At 29.5% G+C, this 20523-nt stretch overlaps 3 protein-coding genes across 3 annotated transcripts; 1 reads left to right on the forward strand and 2 right to left on the reverse strand.

Moving 5' to 3' along the window:
* The first annotated feature begins 1010 nt into the window (after positions 1–1010).
* On the forward strand, positions 1011–3088 carry LOC115707912 (uncharacterized). Its single transcript, XM_030636011.2, has 3 exons — positions 1011–1708; positions 2472–2698; positions 2833–3088. Exon 1 carries the CDS (start codon positions 1285–1287, stop codon positions 1627–1629), a length of 345 nt encoding a protein of 114 aa, XP_030491871.1. The 5' UTR covers positions 1011–1284; the 3' UTR covers positions 1630–1708; positions 2472–2698; positions 2833–3088.
* LOC115707911 (aquaporin NIP6-1) lies at positions 2219–4911 on the reverse strand. Its single transcript, XM_030636010.2, has 6 exons — positions 4706–4911; positions 4088–4348; positions 3780–4004; positions 3508–3702; positions 2871–2932; positions 2219–2684 (listed from the first exon to the last, which is right to left on the reverse strand). Exons 2-6 carry the CDS (start codon positions 4331–4333, stop codon positions 2480–2482), a joined length of 933 nt encoding a protein of 310 aa, XP_030491870.1. The 5' UTR covers positions 4334–4348; positions 4706–4911; the 3' UTR covers positions 2219–2479.
* Positions 4912–11790: 6879 nt separating this feature from the next.
* Positions 11791–18216, reverse strand: LOC115707913 (aquaporin NIP6-1). Its single transcript, XM_030636013.2, has 6 exons — positions 18029–18216; positions 14077–14307; positions 13749–13973; positions 13343–13540; positions 12667–12728; positions 11791–12365 (listed from the first exon to the last, which is right to left on the reverse strand). Exons 2-6 carry the CDS (start codon positions 14275–14277, stop codon positions 12155–12157), a joined length of 897 nt encoding a protein of 298 aa, XP_030491873.2. The 5' UTR covers positions 14278–14307; positions 18029–18216; the 3' UTR covers positions 11791–12154.
* Positions 18217–20523: the final 2307 nt, after the last annotated feature.

Raw genomic sequence — 20523 nt, forward strand, 5'->3', positions numbered from 1 at the left:
CGCTGCATGGAGTTGAAAATTAACAGAATTAACCGTCTGTAATGCTTACGGGATACACATCTATGTCAATTTTTTTCTATTTTTTTTGTTAATCGAATTTTCCCAAATCTTATACATTTTGGATTCTAAGATTTTCTTTTTAAATAATAACCAATATCATTGACAAAATGATAATAGTCACATATATTATTTTTTTAATTTTTTTTTTTAAATTTATGATTTGGGTTTTTAAGGTGGTTGCATCTCTAGTTACAATATGCAATAGGAATTTCTGTGTAGAATTTTGTAAAAATACAAAAAAAGAAAAAAAAAAACTATTTTGAAGTGTAAAAATAAAAAAGTTTCATAATAATATTGTACAAGTTTAAAATATTATACATTTTAAATGAAAAAATGAAAAATTATCTAACCAAACAAAATTTATTTAAAAAGTACACACAACTAATTCATAGGCTATCGTAAAACCCAATAAACTGAAATCGACAATCAAACCGACCAGACCGTAACCGAATTTTCGATTCCACGTCATCACCGAATTTGGCAGTCGGTTTCGCTTTTTTTGGCATGACGGTCAGTTTTGGTTTTTGAAATAAAAAAATTGTTAAACCAAAAATCTGTCAAAATCGTCAAAAACCGCAATAAACCGCCCAAAACCAAAAACCATCCAAAACTGCCAAACCGAAAAACCACTAAAAATCGCCAAAAACCGTACGGTTAATTTTATACGGTTATAATTTCTAAACGATCAATTATAAAATTGTAAAAACCGACCATCACCGACCAATTTTCACTCCTAGTCTCCATCAAGATTAAGAAGTTGCTCCCACTTGGCAATAAATTTATTATTTCCGTAGTCTTGCAAAACTTCCTAAATTTAGGAGGACAAAGTTTGTCCCAAGCTTCACATAAAGGCCATTTTTTTCTTTATCCCCACCAAAAAAGTGTCTTACCAAACTATCTATTCGAGTAGCAAGTTTATTAGATAGTATGATAGTTTACATTAAGAGGCCAACAAATTTTATCAAATTAGCTTCCTTGATACTTCTTTGCATATTCAAATCTATGAAAAAATTTCTTGAGAAATGTCGAAACATCTTAATGTTAATATGCCCATAAACATGTCAAGAAGAACAATTTGCATGAAAGTTTCAATCTTTAAATTCTAAATTTCACATTTTTCATGAAAGTTCACAACTTTTAACCTTTTTTTTTTTCTAATTTAAAATACAAAAAATACTGAGGATTAACACAAAGTGGAATTTTTGGATTACCAATCAAAATTCAATGGGGGACGAAGACCCATGGTTAGGTCGAGACAAGTTGTACCATGTCCTCTTCTGCTTTTCTCTAACCCTTTTCTTCTCCACCTTGGCTAACCTAACCCGCTACCCTTTTCTGCGTCGCCACTCCATTTGGATTGGATCAATCGCTTCCCTCTTCGCCGGCGCCGCCAAAGAGGTCGCCGACGAATTGGGGTTTTTTAGATCGGCCGGAGCCTCGTCAAGAGACGCCGTCGCTGATATCCTCGGTGTTCTTATTGGTGGTTTTGTTCTATCGTTAGTTAAGCGTTGCTCTCGACCTAATTATAATCATGTAACGGATCAAAATCGAGGGATTTCGCTGGTTTGAGAAGGGGCATAAGGGAATTTGTGTTGGGTTGTGAAAAGGGGTAGAATTTGTTTGGTTGCTGAGAAATTTTTTGCAAAAGGTACGATTTTGATAATTGGGATTCAATCATTTCGATGCAAATTTATTTGTAAGTGAAGCCAATGTAACCGATCAATTACTTTAGAACATTTTCTTGCTGATTTCCATTTCTCTTTGTAATGCATTACATTAGTTACTAACATGGTCTCATTATCTTGGTATTGCATATTGACTGGATGCTGTTTCGATCATTTTTCTAACTGATTGGGAAAGATTGAATTTTGTTTACAAAAAAGAACACGCAGAACTTGTGATTTAGAATTTGATAAATATATTGAGGAGCCAAGTTAATCTTTTTATTAAGTAATACAACCAAGATAAATTGTCTTTTTGAGACAACCATGATTAATTAAAATTGAAGCTTTGCCCATAGAATGAAATAAGCACACTGATTGGAGTGAGTATCTGTATAATGTTAAGACATGAGATAATACTTTAGATTTCTGTTTTTTGCTTTACTGCATGATCAACCATACTCATGAAAGGGAAAAAGAAACCAAGATCACTAGGATTGTGAAATTAGGCCTCATATTATAAGCTTCTTATTATTCCAATTTTATTATAGAAAGGCTACATTGCTGTAAGAAGGTCAGCTTGGACTAGGAGAGAGTGGAATTTCTGACTTGATTGTCAATGATGCACATTGCTGGTTTTAGTTTATAAATTATATCTATGTACCCAGATGGACTTCTATCTGTACTAGAGCTCATACTAGAGTTGAGTTCCTTTCTGAACCTGAATTATTCTTATATATCTAATGACAGTGAACCTGTCACCTTCTGAAGCTCCTCCTTGTTGAAGGCTTGTCATTATCATCGCGATTTTCCTCTGGCAGCTTGACAGCAGAATAGACTCCTGCACCGCAAAGTGCTCCAAGAATAGGAGCTGTGAGGTACACCCATATGGCTTCGTAGTTGTTTGCAGCTATTGCTGGCCCTAAGGTCCTCACAGGGTTCATTGAAGCTCCTGTTATTTCCCTACAAAATCAAAGGTTCATAACTTTAAGTCATCATATAAAATACATGTATTTATACATCTTATTATCACACATGCGATCTGTGTTGTGTGTATGAGTTTAGAAATATGCTAATGTAGTTAATTATGTGTACTTATGTCTTTACTCAGGAAGCTCGATATATGGTAAGGTCAGAGTTCAAACATACCCTGCAACAAGAATGTTGAGCATAACAGTTGCTCCCACCGCGATTCCTGCCAGCTCTCCCACCTGCGTGACATGTTAGAAGATTCTTTTCATGTCCTTTAATTTAATTTTCCTATTATTGATTGATTAAATCGCATTGAATCTGTGAATTATTAATTATTTGTTTAATACTATACTGCTCAATTTCAATGAAAGATTTTCTTGTCTATTTATGGCAAACTTTGATTTGATGACTAGAACAAGGGATGCCCATCCCTACCATTTGTGCGGGTGCTAATTGTTATGTTTGACTAGGGTCCTAGAGATTTTTTTTGAGTATGGACAAAGATTGAACTATAGTTATTATTAGTATAATACAGTATTGGAAGTAGTACTTTTCACTTTTCAGTGTAACAACTATCTTCACTGACTATTGTCTCTTAGCCAAAACTTTCTCTAGAAAAATATATGGAAAAGATTCTCTGTCTCTTAGCAAATCCTAGGAATGTGTGGTTTAGAAGTACTTTTGTCTGCTTTTACTATATTTGGACAAAGAAACCATAAGCTTAGAACTTGTAATAGAAAGGGCTTCACCCCAAAACAGTTTCGAAAATAATCAACTCAAAAGGATGAAAAAGCAGTGAAGTTTTGGCACTTACAGCTCTGGTATCAGTGGCCACACCAGTAACAATAAACATAAGGAAGAAGCTAATGACAAACTCCAAAGCAAAAGCTTGACCATGATTCCCAGAAGGAACAGTGACACCTCCGCCCATTATCGGGTGGAAAATCCACTTGAGAGCAAATGAAGCACACAAAGATGCCACAATTTGTGCTCCAATATAGACTGGCACCTACAACAATGAAATAATAACATGATATTATTCACATAATTAGCTAAAGAAGATCACCTTTGTGATTAAGTGCTTACATATTTCCATGGAAAGTGCTTTAGAGCAGCAAAAGCTATGGTGATTGCAGGGTTGAGATGAGCTCCTGAGATGTGGCCAGTCGACAAAATGACAATCATAACAGCAAGGCCATTGGAGGCAGCAAGGCCCAGAAGGGTCACCGAGCCAGGTGTCTTTTCGTTCACTATAGCTGTGGCTGTTCCAGTAAAGATCAGTATCAGAGTTCCCATGAACTCAGCTCCCACCTGTGTTAATGTTGTTTAGTTAGTACTCGAGAATCGAAATGTAGCATAATAAATGTAAAGAGAAGAGAAGAGAAGAGATATACCCTTCTGGCAAGAGAGACAGGAGGAGGTGACAAAGAAGAAGAAACCTTGTGCAAAACTGTTCCTTCCTCCATAGCCCAATCATCAAGGCTAAAACATTTGGTGCAGCTGTTAAGAAAAGATTTCCTACCTGCATTCCCACCTTTATCTTGCCTGAACCCGTTGCCCCCGAACAGAGGAGCACCTGGGGTTCCTGGTGTGGCAGGTGTGGAAGGAGCTGAAGACACTTCCTCATTCTCCATCACCATAGTATTGTATTATTACTCCAAAAAACAAAATAATGAACTCAGAAAACTCAGTTTAAAAATAACAAAAACACCTTTAATAGAGTTTATTATAGTATATGTTTACTTGGTTTCTATGAAAAAAATAATATTTATACTGTATGTTAAGATGCATGGTTTGAAATAGAGAATCCCCATGAAAAGAATAACACTCAGAAAAAAGAAAAGTTTATTTTTTTGCTATAGTTTGCAATTGGATCTACTTGGGCAGTGGGACATAATTGAAGACAGATTTCCATTTGCATTGGACCAATCTTACTGTTATTTTTTAATTTGAAAAAAATAAAAATAAAAAATTGGTTTTTAACTACATGAGACAATGAAACATGGTTTTACCTGTAACTTGTCTCTAGACCAACTCTTATTATACTAATTTATTTATCTAACTCTCAATAATTGAGTAATAAAATAAGGTCAGATACACTGAGTTCCTCACTGAATTACATTTGATTATAATGATTTGGTTTTTATTTATATATATAAAAAAACAAGATGTAAAGGTAAAATTGCCAAGAGAGTGAGTACAAATACAAAATAAAACAATCTTTGGATGTGCATGAATTTGTGGTTGGTTTAGTGAATGAAATTCTGCTTCTACTGTTTTCCAACCCCTATATATGGGAAGCCATCTTTTAGTGGGTTTAACCTATTTTTTATTTTATTATTGTTTTATTTATTTACATCAAAAGATTTCATTTTTTTTTATTATTATGAATACACCTTAACTATAAATGGAAAAATAATAAGCAAATAGAATAAAAAATATGTCATCAAAAATAAAAGATAAAAACCCATCTTACCAATAGAATATATTCCTCTCACAAGTTACAAATTTGGACGGTGCAGGAATTTTTTTTGTTTTATAATTGTTATTTTCTATTTTAGATATATATTGGTTTGTGCAAGTTATGACTTTTTTTTTTCTAATATATATGATAAGTGCATTTTATGATTTGTTTTATAATGTTTTTGATGCATAATTTGAGTTAACATATATGTCCCCAAAGGTTATAACATTTTGTTGTTGGTTTTTTGAACAAACATTTTGTTGTTAGGTAATCTAGTTTTTGAAAATTTTTATATATATACACTTTCCATACAAATATATTTCAGACTCTAAAATTTTGATATTAAAAAAATTTGATTATATTTATGTATTTTTCTCTTGAATGTCTACACATTTAATATAATGCTTAATTGATGTCATTGATTTTAAAATTATACATATTTAAATTTAAATTTGTTTGATAAAATTTTATAAATTTTGAATTTAAATTTAATTATTTGATTATATATAACTGAGAATTATTAGTTAAATTGATTAAATTTTATTTCAGGGTGCTAAATATGTACAATTTCAAAATACAAAGTACTAAATAAATATTATTAAAAAATACTGGGTACCAATATATATTTTTCATGAAAATATAAAATACTAAATGACTATATATATTCCTTTTTTTTTTTGGAATTTATATTGCAAACTTAGGAAGTTAGGAAGAATTATATAATAAAACTCCTAATTAATAAACTAATCTTAATTATTACTCTTTTTTCTATCAATGTCTTGAATTAATCTCTCCCACTTGCCAAAATCAAGACATATGCTAAAAATGAGATTATAATACTTGTAAGTACCATTACAATATTAGTGATTAATAAGAGGGTTAATTAATAATAAGATAACTACAACAATATATTGTGATATAATGGACTTTTATTTAATGTGTCACACTCATAATAATTATATAAGCATATAAATACATGAATCAAAAAAAGCATGGTATCAATTTAACATATACAGTAGTACCACAATTGAAACATTATGTGGTGTAGGGTTTTTTCATATATAAATACATATAATTTGTACATATATATTATTTTTGGGTTTGAAGAGCTAGCTAGCCATTTAATTTGGGAATAATTAATGCTTTTGTGTTGACTGTCTTTTCTTAATAAAGTGTAAATGAAACTATCAAATCCATATAGGGAGAACCATTAGAAAAGAACACAAAAATATATATATAGTCAATATTGAGGTAAGAATATTAATATAATTGTATATAGGGAGCACAAGTTCTATATTTTTTTTCCATGTGATATATCCTTAAAAATGACTGAAATGAGAGATTATTCAATATTCATTGAAAATTGAATGAGCTATATTTATCGATTGCCTTAAATTAATATATGCCAAAACATGATATAATTTATCATATCATTTCCATCTAATTTGGTAGGACTAAATATACCCATTTGCTTTTCTTGATTATATATAGGGCTAAATTTAACCCCCATACTAAATGCTTCCTTAAGGTAGTAAAAGGCATAGGAGATCATGTAAAAGGGTGGCTAATTAAAAAGTACTTAATAACAAATTTAAGAAGGGTCAAAACATAATTTTCAAATAAATTGATGATAGATTATAATTTATAAATTTATATAATTTTTAAAAATTATAATTAAAATAGAAGGGTTCAAGAAGTTTATTGTTATGTGCCTCATGAATTCAAAAATAAATATATAACATGAGATCTTATTTACCTTAAAATATAGTACTAAATTTTCAATATTAAACTAATTTTTCCTATAATTGATTAAGACCAATTAATCTTAAATAACAATAGAATAAAAATCTTTTTGTCTCCATAATAATACACATATAAATTTTTGGAATATTATACATGTTGATAGTCATATCAATTTATCTATTAAATAATAAATTATTATTTTTTAATGGTAAATTTCATTTAAGTAGATCAATTCGGCCTCAACATTAAAAAGGATATTAAACTTCGAAAAATACAATTAGTATATAAACAAGACGTTCTAGTCATAAGATAAGCAACTTGATTAGCAGATTATTTGACAAAACGTAAAAAAAAATCCCTAAAAGAAGATAAAAGTTGTTTACAATCCTCAACAACACTATTAAAAGTGGATGATAAAATATTCAAATTTCTAACAGCTTATACCGATACCAGACAATCAAATTCGATAATACTAACACCTAAAAAATCGCGCTTCAACTATGATAACACTTCCTTGAGAGCCACAACTTCAGCAATCTTTGAAAAACTTGCCAATCCAAAGTCCCAAAATCCCAACCACGACCCAACCCTGGTGATCCCGAACAACCCCACCAAAACCATGACTTCTCTCCTCGTCAAACAATGCATTATAAATATTCACCTTAAGTTTTCAATAACCTTATTTAGACCATAGCTCAGCTCCATTCGAAAGATATCAACCATCAAATGAAGGAACTAAACTTATTTCTTGAGATTTTCTCCACTGATCAATAGTGATACGAGCCAAATTGACAACGAGTTTCACCTAACTTTTCTCACCCTTCCACAAGAGTTGATTTTGTGCAAATTAAATTGTCCAAACCAACATCACCGTCTGATCACTTTGTTCCAGTCGCGAGAACAAATGAAGAAACCAATCCCCAAACGACTCTGCAATATGCCCGCATCAACTGGAATCATAGCCAAACTCACTACCCGCCAATTCTGCGCAAAAATGACAGGTAACTAAACAATGCAAAATTGAATCACCTGCCCCATGTTTAGTCTTCAGACACAATAAAGAGACATCCACATGTTTAGTCTTCAACTAAACTTTCTTAGAAATACACCCACTAACTGCCCTTCATGCACAATATTTTGCATTTAGAGGAAGTTTTGCCAAAACTTCTTCCAAACACAACCTCCTCATTCATACTACCCTCTCGGTTTGCCTGTAATAATTTAAACATAGTACTCTTAACTTTATACCCCCCAAAAGAGTCAAAACCCCAATACTAATAATCCTTAAAAATTGAATTAGAAAAGAAAATACTAAGAATAATGATCGCCACTTCCTCATTAAATACATCATTGACAGCATCAACATCCCAAACTTTCTCACCTAGTACAAAAAGACTACCAACCTTTCATTAGCTAATTAAATTAGGATCCAAACTACATTTGACTCCAAATTGACCTATATATTCGGAAGCCACGAAGCATCAAATAAAAGAGTCTTTTCTCTATTACCAATTTTCTTCCGCACCCTCTTACGAGTCAAATTCTTTTACCCCAACAAAAATTGTATTAGGGGTGTTCATATAATCTGCAATCCGTAGTTTAGAATCTCAACCAATCCGGATCAAACCATTTGAGACTAGACCAAATAAATTCAGTGTGAATGATTTGATTAATTAGACCGTTTTAAATTCTTTGGTTCAGTCATAGTTTTAGAAATTTCGGCAGTAATTTAAACTAAACTAATTTGTATAATTATTATATATATACTTAATATATATTTTTTGGATGAAATATTAATATTTGAGAATAATTTTAGGTAGAATATTGATATTAAGGTTATATTGTTACGATAATAATTTTTTATTATTATTTATGTATTATAAACTTATTAAAAGTAAAAAATAATACCAAAAAAATTAAATAATTATTGTAAAAAAAATATTAGAATTACGAAATATAAACTAGGCATGTTAAAAAAATTCATTTAGTTGGAGCGGGTTGGAGCTCCGACCCGAAACATTCAGATACTTATTGGATCTTGGATCAGATCCGCTCTGTCGCGCCTAATATTTTTCTGGATCGGATCTGATCCGACTTGCTTCACTTTATTTTAAAAAAACTTAATTCAAGATTCGGATCCCTTGGGACCTAAACTTGGACCCAGACCCGGGACCCGGACCCGAACCCGGGACCCAAACTCGGACCCTAACCCTGACTCGAACCGGGACCCAAACCCGAACCCAGACTCGGACCTGGACCCCGACGCGGGACCCAGACTCGAAACCCAAGACCCGATTCTGGACCTGAGACCCGAGACCTGGACCTAGACCCAGATCGGGACCCAGACCAAGACCTGGACCTGGACCCGGGACCATGGACCCTAGACCCTGAACTCGGGACCTGGGACCTGGGACCCTGGACCCTGGACCCGGACCCCGACACGGACACGGACACGGACCCGGGACCGGGACGCGGATCGGGACTAGGACCCGAATCCGAAATCTGGATCCGGACCCAGACCCGAATCTTTACACAATCTATTAATACATGTCAATACCAAATATAGTATTGTATTTAATAATAATACAAAATTAAAATTGATATATAATTGTAAGTTAATATTAAAATTCTAAAAAAATATATATTCGGGTCGGATCTTATCCGATCCGAATAAGTCGAGTCGGATCTGATCCGATCCGAGTATCTGATCTAGCGGGACGGGGCGGGACAAATCCTTACATAATCTGGATCAAGTCAAATCATAACCACATCAGATCCGACTCGACTCATTGACACTCCTAATATAAACCATGGTTAATTGGAACATATATTGTACGTATTATATTGACAAAAATGTTTCAATTTAATTTATTTTTAAATTTATTTTCTCAAAGAAAGTTAGGCAAAATAGTCCTTTCAATTTTATTATAAAGTAGAATTGGAATGGAAAATATATAATATTATACATTTCCCATTGTTGCAACGGTGGAATACAAATTAAGAATAATAATGATTCCAATAATTAATAATGGAATTACATTGCCAAAATTAAGAATTCCAAACCAAACAAAATGAATATATATGAATTATCTTTCCATTCCCATTGTTTCCAACAAAATATATCCCTATTAGTAGAAAAGTTTTTGTTTTAATTTGTTTGTTTTCGTAAGGCACTTAGTTGGGTTGGGAACACATGGGATCATCAAGCTATAGCCATATATATAATTAATCAATATTAGAGCTAATTAATTAATTAAGATTGTAATTAACAATGTATAGTGCGTTTCATACATAAAAGAAAAATTAATGGAGAGCAACCACATTGGTAAAAATGTGGCTAGTATTAATCTACAGTACTATACTTCTTATCTCACCATTAATGAAATAGACCTTTCATGACTCTTTTTATTTTCCATTTTGGTAAGATCAAATATTAATATTCAACTCCTTTGGAGCACAAGAATTATTAGTACTACTCAACTCATTGCTTGGCCACCACGAAAATCTCTTCACATATATATAAAACTCTCTTTCTCATTGGCCGACATAATTGAGTGCAATAATATATTCTTTTCTTTTGGCTCTTGTTACTAGCTAAGTTGAGAGAGAGAGTATATATATATATATATAGTCCTGAAGAGATATATATAGGTTATATGTATGTATATATATGGCTTAATTTGTTTGGAATTAAGTCTTTTCGAAGTGTGTTAATTATTCTCTCTTCACTAATCTTCATTATTATCATGAATATTGGAATTTCATCATCTCATCATCTACTCACTGATCCAACTATTTGTAAGTAAGTTTGAACCACTTATTAATTTCTAATTAATTTTGTTTGTGAAAATTATAATTAGTTTCAACTCTTAACTTTAATTTGTTATACACATAATTGATCAAACAAGTATATAGTTTTGCATCAACTATTTTTGATATATATATATTTATAGGCATGATGTCTGGTTATTAATAATTAATTAACTGTTTGTTATCATGTTAATCCAGCTTGGATAATATAATTAGTATATGTTTTTTTGCATAATCTTTATAATTTATATACAATATTATCTTATTTTTATAGTCATCTACATGTATATGTAGTAATTAATATTGTGGAATGATGAGAGTATTAATTAATTATGGTCACTAATTAGATTATCGATTGTGTGGAGTATTTATAATATTAATCAGTAGAGATATGAGTTCAATAAATGTCACGAACTTGAAATTAGTTGTATATAAAAATAGGGTTTATATGGTCGAGATCTATATCTCGCTGATTCTAGGTATGGCACTCATTGTTTTTTCCTCTGTTTTTATAATAATTAAGTAAATATATATTATTTTAGTAGGTGATCAATTTTTTTTATAAAATAATAATAATAATAATAATAATATAATGATGCCCTAAAAAATTTAAACACACCATTATTCTTTTTTTTTTAATGTTTTATACATGTGTATTACAAAAAAAAATTATTTTTAGTTAGAATAAATTTATGTCTCAAAATAAAAAAGTTAAGAATAATAAGAAATTAACATTTTTATGATGTGATTAAAATGTCACTAAAATTATTAGTCACAAAAAATATAATTTATTTTGATTTAAATGTGTTTTTAATTATAATTATACTTATTGCATGTGAATAAAATTAAATTAGTGACAACTCTCATTTAAATACTATATTTTAATTATTATAAAAAATAATTATATTCTGACTGAAAAATGTTAATTTTTTTTAGTAATGATATATGTTAATATTCATATGTATATATATTAGAAGATAATTTGGACTTGTCAAAAGGTAATTTTTTTAGGTTATTTCATCACGATCAGGCTATGAAAACTATAAGACTATATATATAGTGATATTATATCGTTCAATATCAATAATTAATAAATATTATACATAAGAGTATACGTACATTAATTAAAGCCTCATATTACATTAATAAGTACATGCATGCTTAGCTTCTAGGCTAGTGACCTTATTATAAAATATATATATATCGTATACATATTTTATATCTCTACGATCGTCACTAGCTATAGCATTACATGATGGTCCATATCTAATGATTCAGTACGTACGTATAGTAGTATACATACATATATATATAAATATTACATGTATTAAACCACACACGTACGTAATTAATAGTATAATATTATATTAATTCTTCTTCATCATCATCATCATCTTAATTAATTATTTATAGATTTTTTTTTTCTCATGCATGTCATGATCAATTAATGGCGGGAGAAGCTTCTTGCCCTAGAGGGCTTCTCTCCTTGGTCACCGTCATCCTCCTCCGGCAACTTAATGGCGGTGTAAGTGGCGGCCCCGAAAAGAGCTCCGAGAAGTGGAGCAAGGAAATAAATCCACATTGCTTTGAAGTTATGTGCAGCCACAGCTGGCCCTAAAGTTCTCACTGGGTTCATTGAAGCTCCTGATCTTGGCCTATACAAGCATATACATATATACACACACATATATATCACCAATTAAAAGGCTTTTCAATTATCTCTAGTACTAATTAATTAATTGCATCATTAATATTAATATATACATATCATCATCATCATCATCATATGCATATGCATGTATGTATATATGTATATATGTATTGTGCATGCACATATAATATATATAGAACAATAATAAATATATATATTGTGGGAACCAGGGAGAAAGATGAGGAAGAGATTAATGGATCTTAATTATATTGATTATTAAGTGAGTTATGTTTATTTCAACAAACCCAGCAATAAAATTATTGAGCATCACAGTTGCTCCCACTGCAATTCCAGCCAACTCTCCCACCTGCATTCACCAACCAAAAAAAAAAATCATCTGAAACGGTTAGTCATATAATCATATATTTAAATTAATTAATCATGATTAGTTATTTTTTATTATTAATTATATATATAGAGTTGAAAAGTATATCTATATGGGTGTTCTGTTTAATTTGTTACTATTTATTTCATTTAATATTTGGATGTTACACATGCGACTTATAAATTTGTTTGTGGTTTAAAAATGTTTGAATAATACTAATCTTGTCTTAATCATCAATTATCAACACTAGTTTTCTTAGTAAACCTCTTATCTTAGATAAAGACACAACATATTTAGTTCATGTAATATTTATATACATATCAACATAGTTAAGACGTCTATTTTTATAACATGTACTTAAATTTTATACACACAATTTTTTCTTTTTTGGCGTTTTGTATTAATTATGAATAGAGAATAGGAAAATAATGAAAAAAAATATGAGTAGTAGTATGTCTCCAAATAATAAATAATAATAAGCGGTGTCTAGCATCCTTCTTTTCAGATAGATGATTTTTCAAAATATGCGTAACAAATTTATTCACAGTAACGCGATAATAATTTTTAAGAATCGCGAGAGAAAAGAGATAGCTTACAGCTCTAGTATCGGTGGCGACGGCCATGTTAACAAACATGAGAATGAAGGTAACAATGAACTCCAAAGCAAAAGCTTGGCCATTAGGGACAGTAGGAACAGTGACACCACCGGAACCCGTCAAGGGATGAAACACTGCCTTTAATGCAAATGCAGCACAAAGAGACCCCAACACTTGAGCTCCAATATACATTGGCACCTACCCAACATAAATACACACAATAAATATATCTATATATATTTTTCATATTAATAATAAAAAATTTAATATATGTGGACAGTGTGTGATATTATTAGCTAGTGTGATATTTAAGTTTTGAGATGTGAGTTTTTTTGCATGCTTTTGAAATTTTATATTTAAACAAATAAATGAATAAATAATAAATATTTTTAGCTAACTAACTAACCTGTCTCCATGGGAAGTGTTTTAGGGCAGCAAAGGCGATGGTGACAACGGGGTTGAGATGGGCCCCAGAGATATGGCCGGTAGAGAAGATAATTATCATGACGGTGAGACCGGTAGCCACAGCCACCACAGTTAGAGTCTCGGCATCGTTTGTGTTAGGGTTCAAAATAGCTATGGCTGTCGCTGCGAATATCAACATTAGAGTTCCTACGAACTCTGCTCCAATCTGTAATTAATTAAAATACATTATTTTTAATTTTTGGTTAAAAGTAATATTTTTTTTTTCTCTAACATATATTATAAAATCTTATATATATGTGTATATTTACCTTTCTTGCTATTGAAACTACAGGAGGGCCTTTCCTTGAAGTAGAGTTTGGTTTGTTGAGTGATCCTTCTTCCATGGCAGACCATTGATCATTATTATCACCACACAAGTTGCTTAGCATGGATTTTTTGGTACCTCCATGAGTTGGAGTAACAGGTATAGTTGTTGAAGGAATAATAACTCTCTCATTCGAATTCGCCATATTTGATTATATATATGATGATTAATCACTCTATATAATAATATAAAGAAATATGTAAGTATATATCTATACCAAAAAGAATATTATAATATATGTTTGTGTGTGTTTATTAATTAACACTTCATTTTAGTTTCATCACTCAAGTAGTGATCTTTTGATGATGATGAGTTTGTTTTGAGCTCACTATAGTTGGTATTTATAGAATGTTATAGTAGTTGACATAATAGTATAAAGAGAGAGAAAGAGAGGAGAATATGTATATTCCGACAAAGTACTTATTGATTAATTAAAAATAATAAATATTATATAATGTATAATAACATTAAATAAAATATATTATTATTATTATTATATGAAGAAAGAAATTAATAATGGAAAAGATGTTAGTGGTCACAACTATGCTAAAGAGATGGGGAAAATTAATTAAGGTATATGGAGAAAGAGAGGTACTATAGGAAGGTGGTTCGGTTGCATTAAATTTGGTTAGTGGAGAAGAAAATCAGTATATAGTGGGACACTTTTCAAAGAAGACCATATGTTTGCATTTAGAGTACACACAATTTCGAAAGGAGAGTAGAATGGATGGAGAGTTGAAAGGATAAAGAAGGAAAGGGAGTCTGATCGATGGATGGAGAGGATAGTAAATCTCGACTATGTTGTTTGGAATTACGCGCATAGAATTTAAAGGGTAAATACTATTTTAGACTCTGTATTTTGTAAAAGTTACAGATTAGATCATCTGTTTTGTTAAATGATAATGTGAACTCTGAGTTTTTCAAAATATATAGTACAAATTAGACCTAATTGGACTTAATTTTTGTTATTTTTTTTAATATAACTAACCTTATACTTAAACTAATTTTTAGCACAAACAAATGTAAAAAAAAAATGTAATCATTCTTGTCATAATGCCTAGTTGATGTTATTTGATGAAAATTAAGCTTAGGGTTTATTTTGTACTATTATAAAAAATTTATAGTCTAAATTGTTATTTAACAAAATAGAAAGTTCAATCGATAACTTTTGCAAAAAGGATCTGAAATATAATTTATTTAAATTTAAATGTAATTATTATATCACCAAATATAAAATATTTTAATTTTTTTTAAGGATATTTAAGTAAATTCATTAAATTCTTTTTATCTTTTATTTCATTCTCCTATTTTTTAAAGATTCAAAATAAAGGATTAGGAGGGAGAGCTCATCCTCTCCTCTATACCTTTTTCATATTTTTCTTTCTCACAAACATAGTGTAAGACATATACACATGCATGTAATAATATATTGCCCTTTTTCCCTTTTTAATATTTCTTTTTCATTTTCTTTACTAAAAAAGTGAGAGGGCTACATCATCTAAGCTCTCACTAGGGTTGGTTTAAAAATACCAAGTCAATGTTGTTGATAAGGTTTATTCTTTTTTTTCTTCTTAAAAAAAAAAAGAAAAGAAACAATGTAATATTACTATATATAAAAAATACACCACATAAATTAAATCTCCTTTCATGTAAGAGAAGAAAAAAAAATCCATCTTTTAGTTACTCTTCTTTTTGAGCTTTTACTATATAGTTCAGCTCTCCAAACTTAGGCTTTATGAAGATGGAAAAATATGGTTGTTACTATAAAACTATTTAAAATAATTATAATTATATTAATAAATCAATATTAATTTAAAAACCAATTATATATATTCATGTTTTACTTAAAATTCCACACACCACAAACAATATATATATATCCTTCATATAAGAAAAAAAAAATGTTTCAATTACTTTTCTTTTTTAAAATTTTTCAAGTCCAAAGTCAAAACATAATTTTTTTATTATACTAAATATTATATATTACATATATATTATGTGTATAGTCACTTCAATTAATATTCTATGTATAGACATACGTACATGTGCTACCATATTCTATGTCATTCCATGATGTTATATATATAGTAATAGTACCTTTATAAAATTATGTAAATATAATGATGATGATGATGAAGAAATAACTATATAAAACTATTTAAAATAGTTAAGTCAACATTGAGTTAAAAAAATCTCCTTCATTGAAAAATCATCAACTTTTCTTATTATATTGTCCATAATAAATAGAAGTACCTTTAACATTTAGGGATATATATTTAGTGAAGAAGAAGAAGAATTGAAACTTTGAAACTATTAAAAGCAAGAAGACCTTCATAAATATATACATATATATACACTCAATAATTGAGTATAAATTATAATAAGGCTGCCAACCCCACTCTCTCAGTTGCTTCATCATTATACTGTGCTTCTCTCTATGGAAGACCATGTGTGACGTGGCTTGTGACGTAATAATAAACCACAAAATTAATAATATATATATATAAAAAAAAAAGACATATTAATTATAATATTAATCTTATATATATATAGGTTAATTATTAAAACGGTACGAGGTGTTATTATTATTATAATTAATTATGATAATTTTAGAATAGACTCATCACACTGTTCAGGTTGAAAACATAAGAAATTAGTGGAGAGGTCTTTTTTCTGTGGGGAGATTAAAAATAAAAAATAATAATTAGAAATAGGTATATAAATATAAAAATTACTATTAAAATAGGGATGGAAGTATAAAAATTTATTTAAATGGACTAATTAATAATTATAAACACTGTAATTAAAAAATATATCATTATTAATTATCTAACCAATATTCATTATTAATTAAGGTTTAATTATTACTTTAAGTAATAATAGGCTGATAGCCTAATTAATTTTTTTCCACATGTCTAATTTCTCATGGAGCCAAAAAAATTGAATTATTATACAGAATAGTAGTATGGCCAATATTATTGAGAAATAATTAATTTATTGATGTTGTATTTTATTGTGCGCCTAGTTTTTGTTCTTTGAACAAATCATTATAGGTTTTACCCTAATGAGAACCTAGAGAAAGCCAAGACATAAAAATAGAACTCTAAATGAATGGTTGGCAATATTAGACGTTTGATATATAATAATATATGCCAATTTGAAACCTAATTATCAAAACATTGAGCTGACATTTTATTTTGTTTTTTTCTCAATTGTGACATCAATCTAAATATATAGTCAATCTCATCGACAATAATTCCGAAATTCTCTCTCTCCGTAAATTAAAATATAATTAATTATGAATTATAATATTTATTAGTATGACAAAAATAATTATAGAATTATATATTAAAACCAATTAGTAATAATTGAAAATTAACTTGTATTTTAATAATTAGTTATTATTTTAGTTATCTCTTTCTGTAATTAAGTTTATTAATTTTGAAATGAATTCATGCCCTAATAAATATATATATATATTTTTTATTTCTGCTGGATGCATGTATGTAGGAAAATTAAATCTGTCAAACCACGTAAATTTTATGTATTTTTGTAATATTAATTTGTTTTCTAGTGCGTTTAAATAAATTGCAGTAAAAAAAATACACAAATAAATAAAGCTATCTATTCATTATAATAATTCAAAATAATTAGACTAATTAATAACTCGATTATATATTTATATTTATTATATATTTCACTATTACTTATAATTAAGCATTTCAATCTATAATTAACTTATAGTACGTAATATATATATTCATATAAAATCAAGGGTTTCTTGTACGTAAGAAAAAATGAAAAATTAAGAAAGTTAATTAACTAGCAACATTAATTTTAAATAATTATCTAATAATTATTACAAAAGGCCATATATGGAAGAGAAATAAGTATACCTTCAAGATGGTTTTGGAAAAGCTGACTTTATAATAAACTCCAAATAATTGATGATCAAGCTAGCTAGTGTTGAATATATATTAGAAACCAATTAAAAACCATATTTAGATCTCGATCGATCTACATGAGTATATGTATAATATTATATGATATATAGTTGCATGCATGCATGTCTTGAAGTTTAATTTAACTGCTTATATATATATTTAAGTTGGTCGAGGGGTATATTTCTCCACATTCGTTAAATTATTCTCTGTACTTATTATTTTTTTTTCTTTTCCAAATCTTTGGATTCTTACACAAGAATAATACAGTGTGTGTATTATACAGGTATATAGACCATATGTGTCTTTGTATCTTAACAAACACTCTTTCTCTTATAGTATATATCATGTATATATATATACATTATTCCCTTTAGTTATTTTATTACCAATAACTTGCAAAGATTTTTTATCATAATAATATCAAAGAGAGTAAAAAAAAAATCATGATCTTGTCATATTTGTCATCTAGTTAAAACAACCCAGTAGTTAAAGAAGAAGAAAAAGAAAAATGTTATATATAACAAAGACATTAGAATTTGGACCAGGGAACTTATTATAAGCTAATGTATTGGACCAAATGGACCAGGAATTAAGTACTTGAGCTTTTATATATATATAAGGACCAAATATAATATATATTATAAGGAAAAAATATATATTTACATGAGAGACACACCAATGTATTTTTTTTTTTTTTTAATTTTTGTTAACAATAGCTGGTCCAACCATAGAAAGTTGGAGTGGGAAAAAAGCATATATTGATCGATAAAGGTTGCATGTGATGAGGGGTACAATAGTCTATATATATAATTATGTGTTATCATGACAGAGCACTACTTGCTTATATATATATATATATATTTATGTAAATATATATAAATTAATGCATGTATTGAACCTGAAAAATACTTGCAATTTGAATGGACCATACTGTTAATATAAGGAAGATATAGCACTATTGACTATACCCCTTCTATACCAATTCTTTTTGCATCTCTGAAAAACAATATTGAGAAAAGTTCTTTTAATGGTTAATTTTCTGACTTTTTATTTATTTTATTTTTTTAAGAAAACAAAATTAAAGTTAAAGTGATGGATCGAGTGAAATTGTTTAGGTTTTTTCTGAATGATTATCATGATCAATCTTATCACGGAATCTCTAATTTGTTCTCCATTGAAATATATTGCTAAAAGAGATTGACTAATAAAACAAAAGGAGCATTAATTTTCAACTATTTAACTATTATTTTATTATTACATAAATAATATTCCATATTCACACGTATTATTTTGCATGTTTGAATATCAATTCAATACGTACACTTACGAGTCACTTAATTAATCGAATTAATAGGAAGATTGTAAATCCTTACGAAAAAAATAAGACGCTTATAATAAATAATTAATCGAGTCACTGTAGTTTTTGTTTGAATACTCTTGTAACGTCCCCGCTTCAAGTTTTTATTGGGCCCTTACACTCACGGACTAATGGCTCTTATACACGAGTTCGTCACCCTAGCTAGAGGTGTTCGCGGTGCGGGTTGTGCGGTTTTTAACCATTTTTTCAAACCAACCCGCACATGCAGTTTTTTTAATTTTCCAAACCGCACCCGCATCGCGATACTAAAAAACCGCAAAAACCGCACCGCAAAAAATAATGCAGTGCAGTGCGATTTCTGCGGCTTATGCGGTTTGAACTATCACAATTTTTTTTTTGAAATAATCATAAAATAATTAAACTATCATTAATATAATTATTCCAAAACACTTAAGAAAATACAACAAACTTGAGACTAATAAAAGTTATAACAACAACAATAAATCAATAATCTTTTTAAAGTTTCAACAACACACTTAAATCAAAATAACAAACTTGAAACTAATTAAGTTCTAACAACAATATAAATGTACAACTAACATACTTACATCAATAGATTAAAAATAAAACAAACACAAACTTCCAACTCCAAATTTTAATACACATGTATGGACTTGGGTTTGTTGCTAAGAAGAGAGGGTTTGTGAAGAGTTATGGATTTTGCCCTAAGATTTATAGGCTTAGGTTGGGCTCATATGTATGGGCTTAATAAAATAAATATAAAAATTGAAAGTTTAAAAGATGCGGTGCGGTGCGGTTTGAATCGCGGTTTAATAATTCAAAACCGCAAACCGCACCGCACCGCGCGGTTTGGGAAAAATTCAAACCGCAACCGCACCGCGAAGAATTTTAAACCGCATTTTTTTTGCGGTGCGGGCGGTTTGAGCGGTTTGATGTACACCCCTAACCCTAGCTGCTTCATGGACTGATGACTGACCCTACAGACCAACACGAGTGTTTCCAGCGTGCTTTGTCCTCACTCGCACGCTTTCTTGGAAAACTTTCCAGGAGGTCACCCATCCTGAAATTGCTCCAAGTCAAGCACGCTTAACTGTGGAGTTCTTTCGTG

The sequence above is a fragment of the Cannabis sativa genome, chromosome 1, assembly GCF_029168945.1.
Source record: "Cannabis sativa cultivar Pink pepper isolate KNU-18-1 chromosome 1, ASM2916894v1, whole genome shotgun sequence".
Taxonomy (NCBI): domain Eukaryota; kingdom Viridiplantae; phylum Streptophyta; class Magnoliopsida; order Rosales; family Cannabaceae; genus Cannabis; species Cannabis sativa.

Excerpts from the sequence above, each read along its gene's own strand:
- LOC115707912 (XM_030636011.2), top strand. The coding sequence starts at position 1,285 with ATGGGGGACGAAGACCCATGGTTAGGTCGAGACAAGTTGTACCATGTC.
- LOC115707911 (XM_030636010.2), bottom strand. The coding sequence starts at position 4,333 with ATGGTGATGGAGAATGAGGAAGTGTCTTCAGCTCCTTCCACACCTGCC. Across the intron at positions 4,005-4,087 it reads CTGTCTCTCTTGCCAGAAGG|GTGGGAGCTGAGTTCATGGG; the intron begins GTATATCTCTTC and ends ACATTAACACAG. Across the intron at positions 3,703-3,779 it reads AGCACTTTCCATGGAAATAT|GTGCCAGTCTATATTGGAGC; the intron begins GTAAGCACTTAA and ends TCATTGTTGTAG.
- LOC115707913 (XM_030636013.2), bottom strand. The coding sequence starts at position 14,277 with ATGGCGAATTCGAATGAGAGAGTTATTATTCCTTCAACAACTATACCT. Across the intron at positions 12,729-13,342 it reads TCGCCACCGATACTAGAGCT|GTGGGAGAGTTGGCTGGAAT; the intron begins GTAAGCTATCTC and ends TGGTGAATGCAG. Across the intron at positions 12,366-12,666 it reads CTCAATAATTTTATTGCTGG|GCCAAGATCAGGAGCTTCAA; the intron begins GTTTGTTGAAAT and ends ATGCTTGTATAG.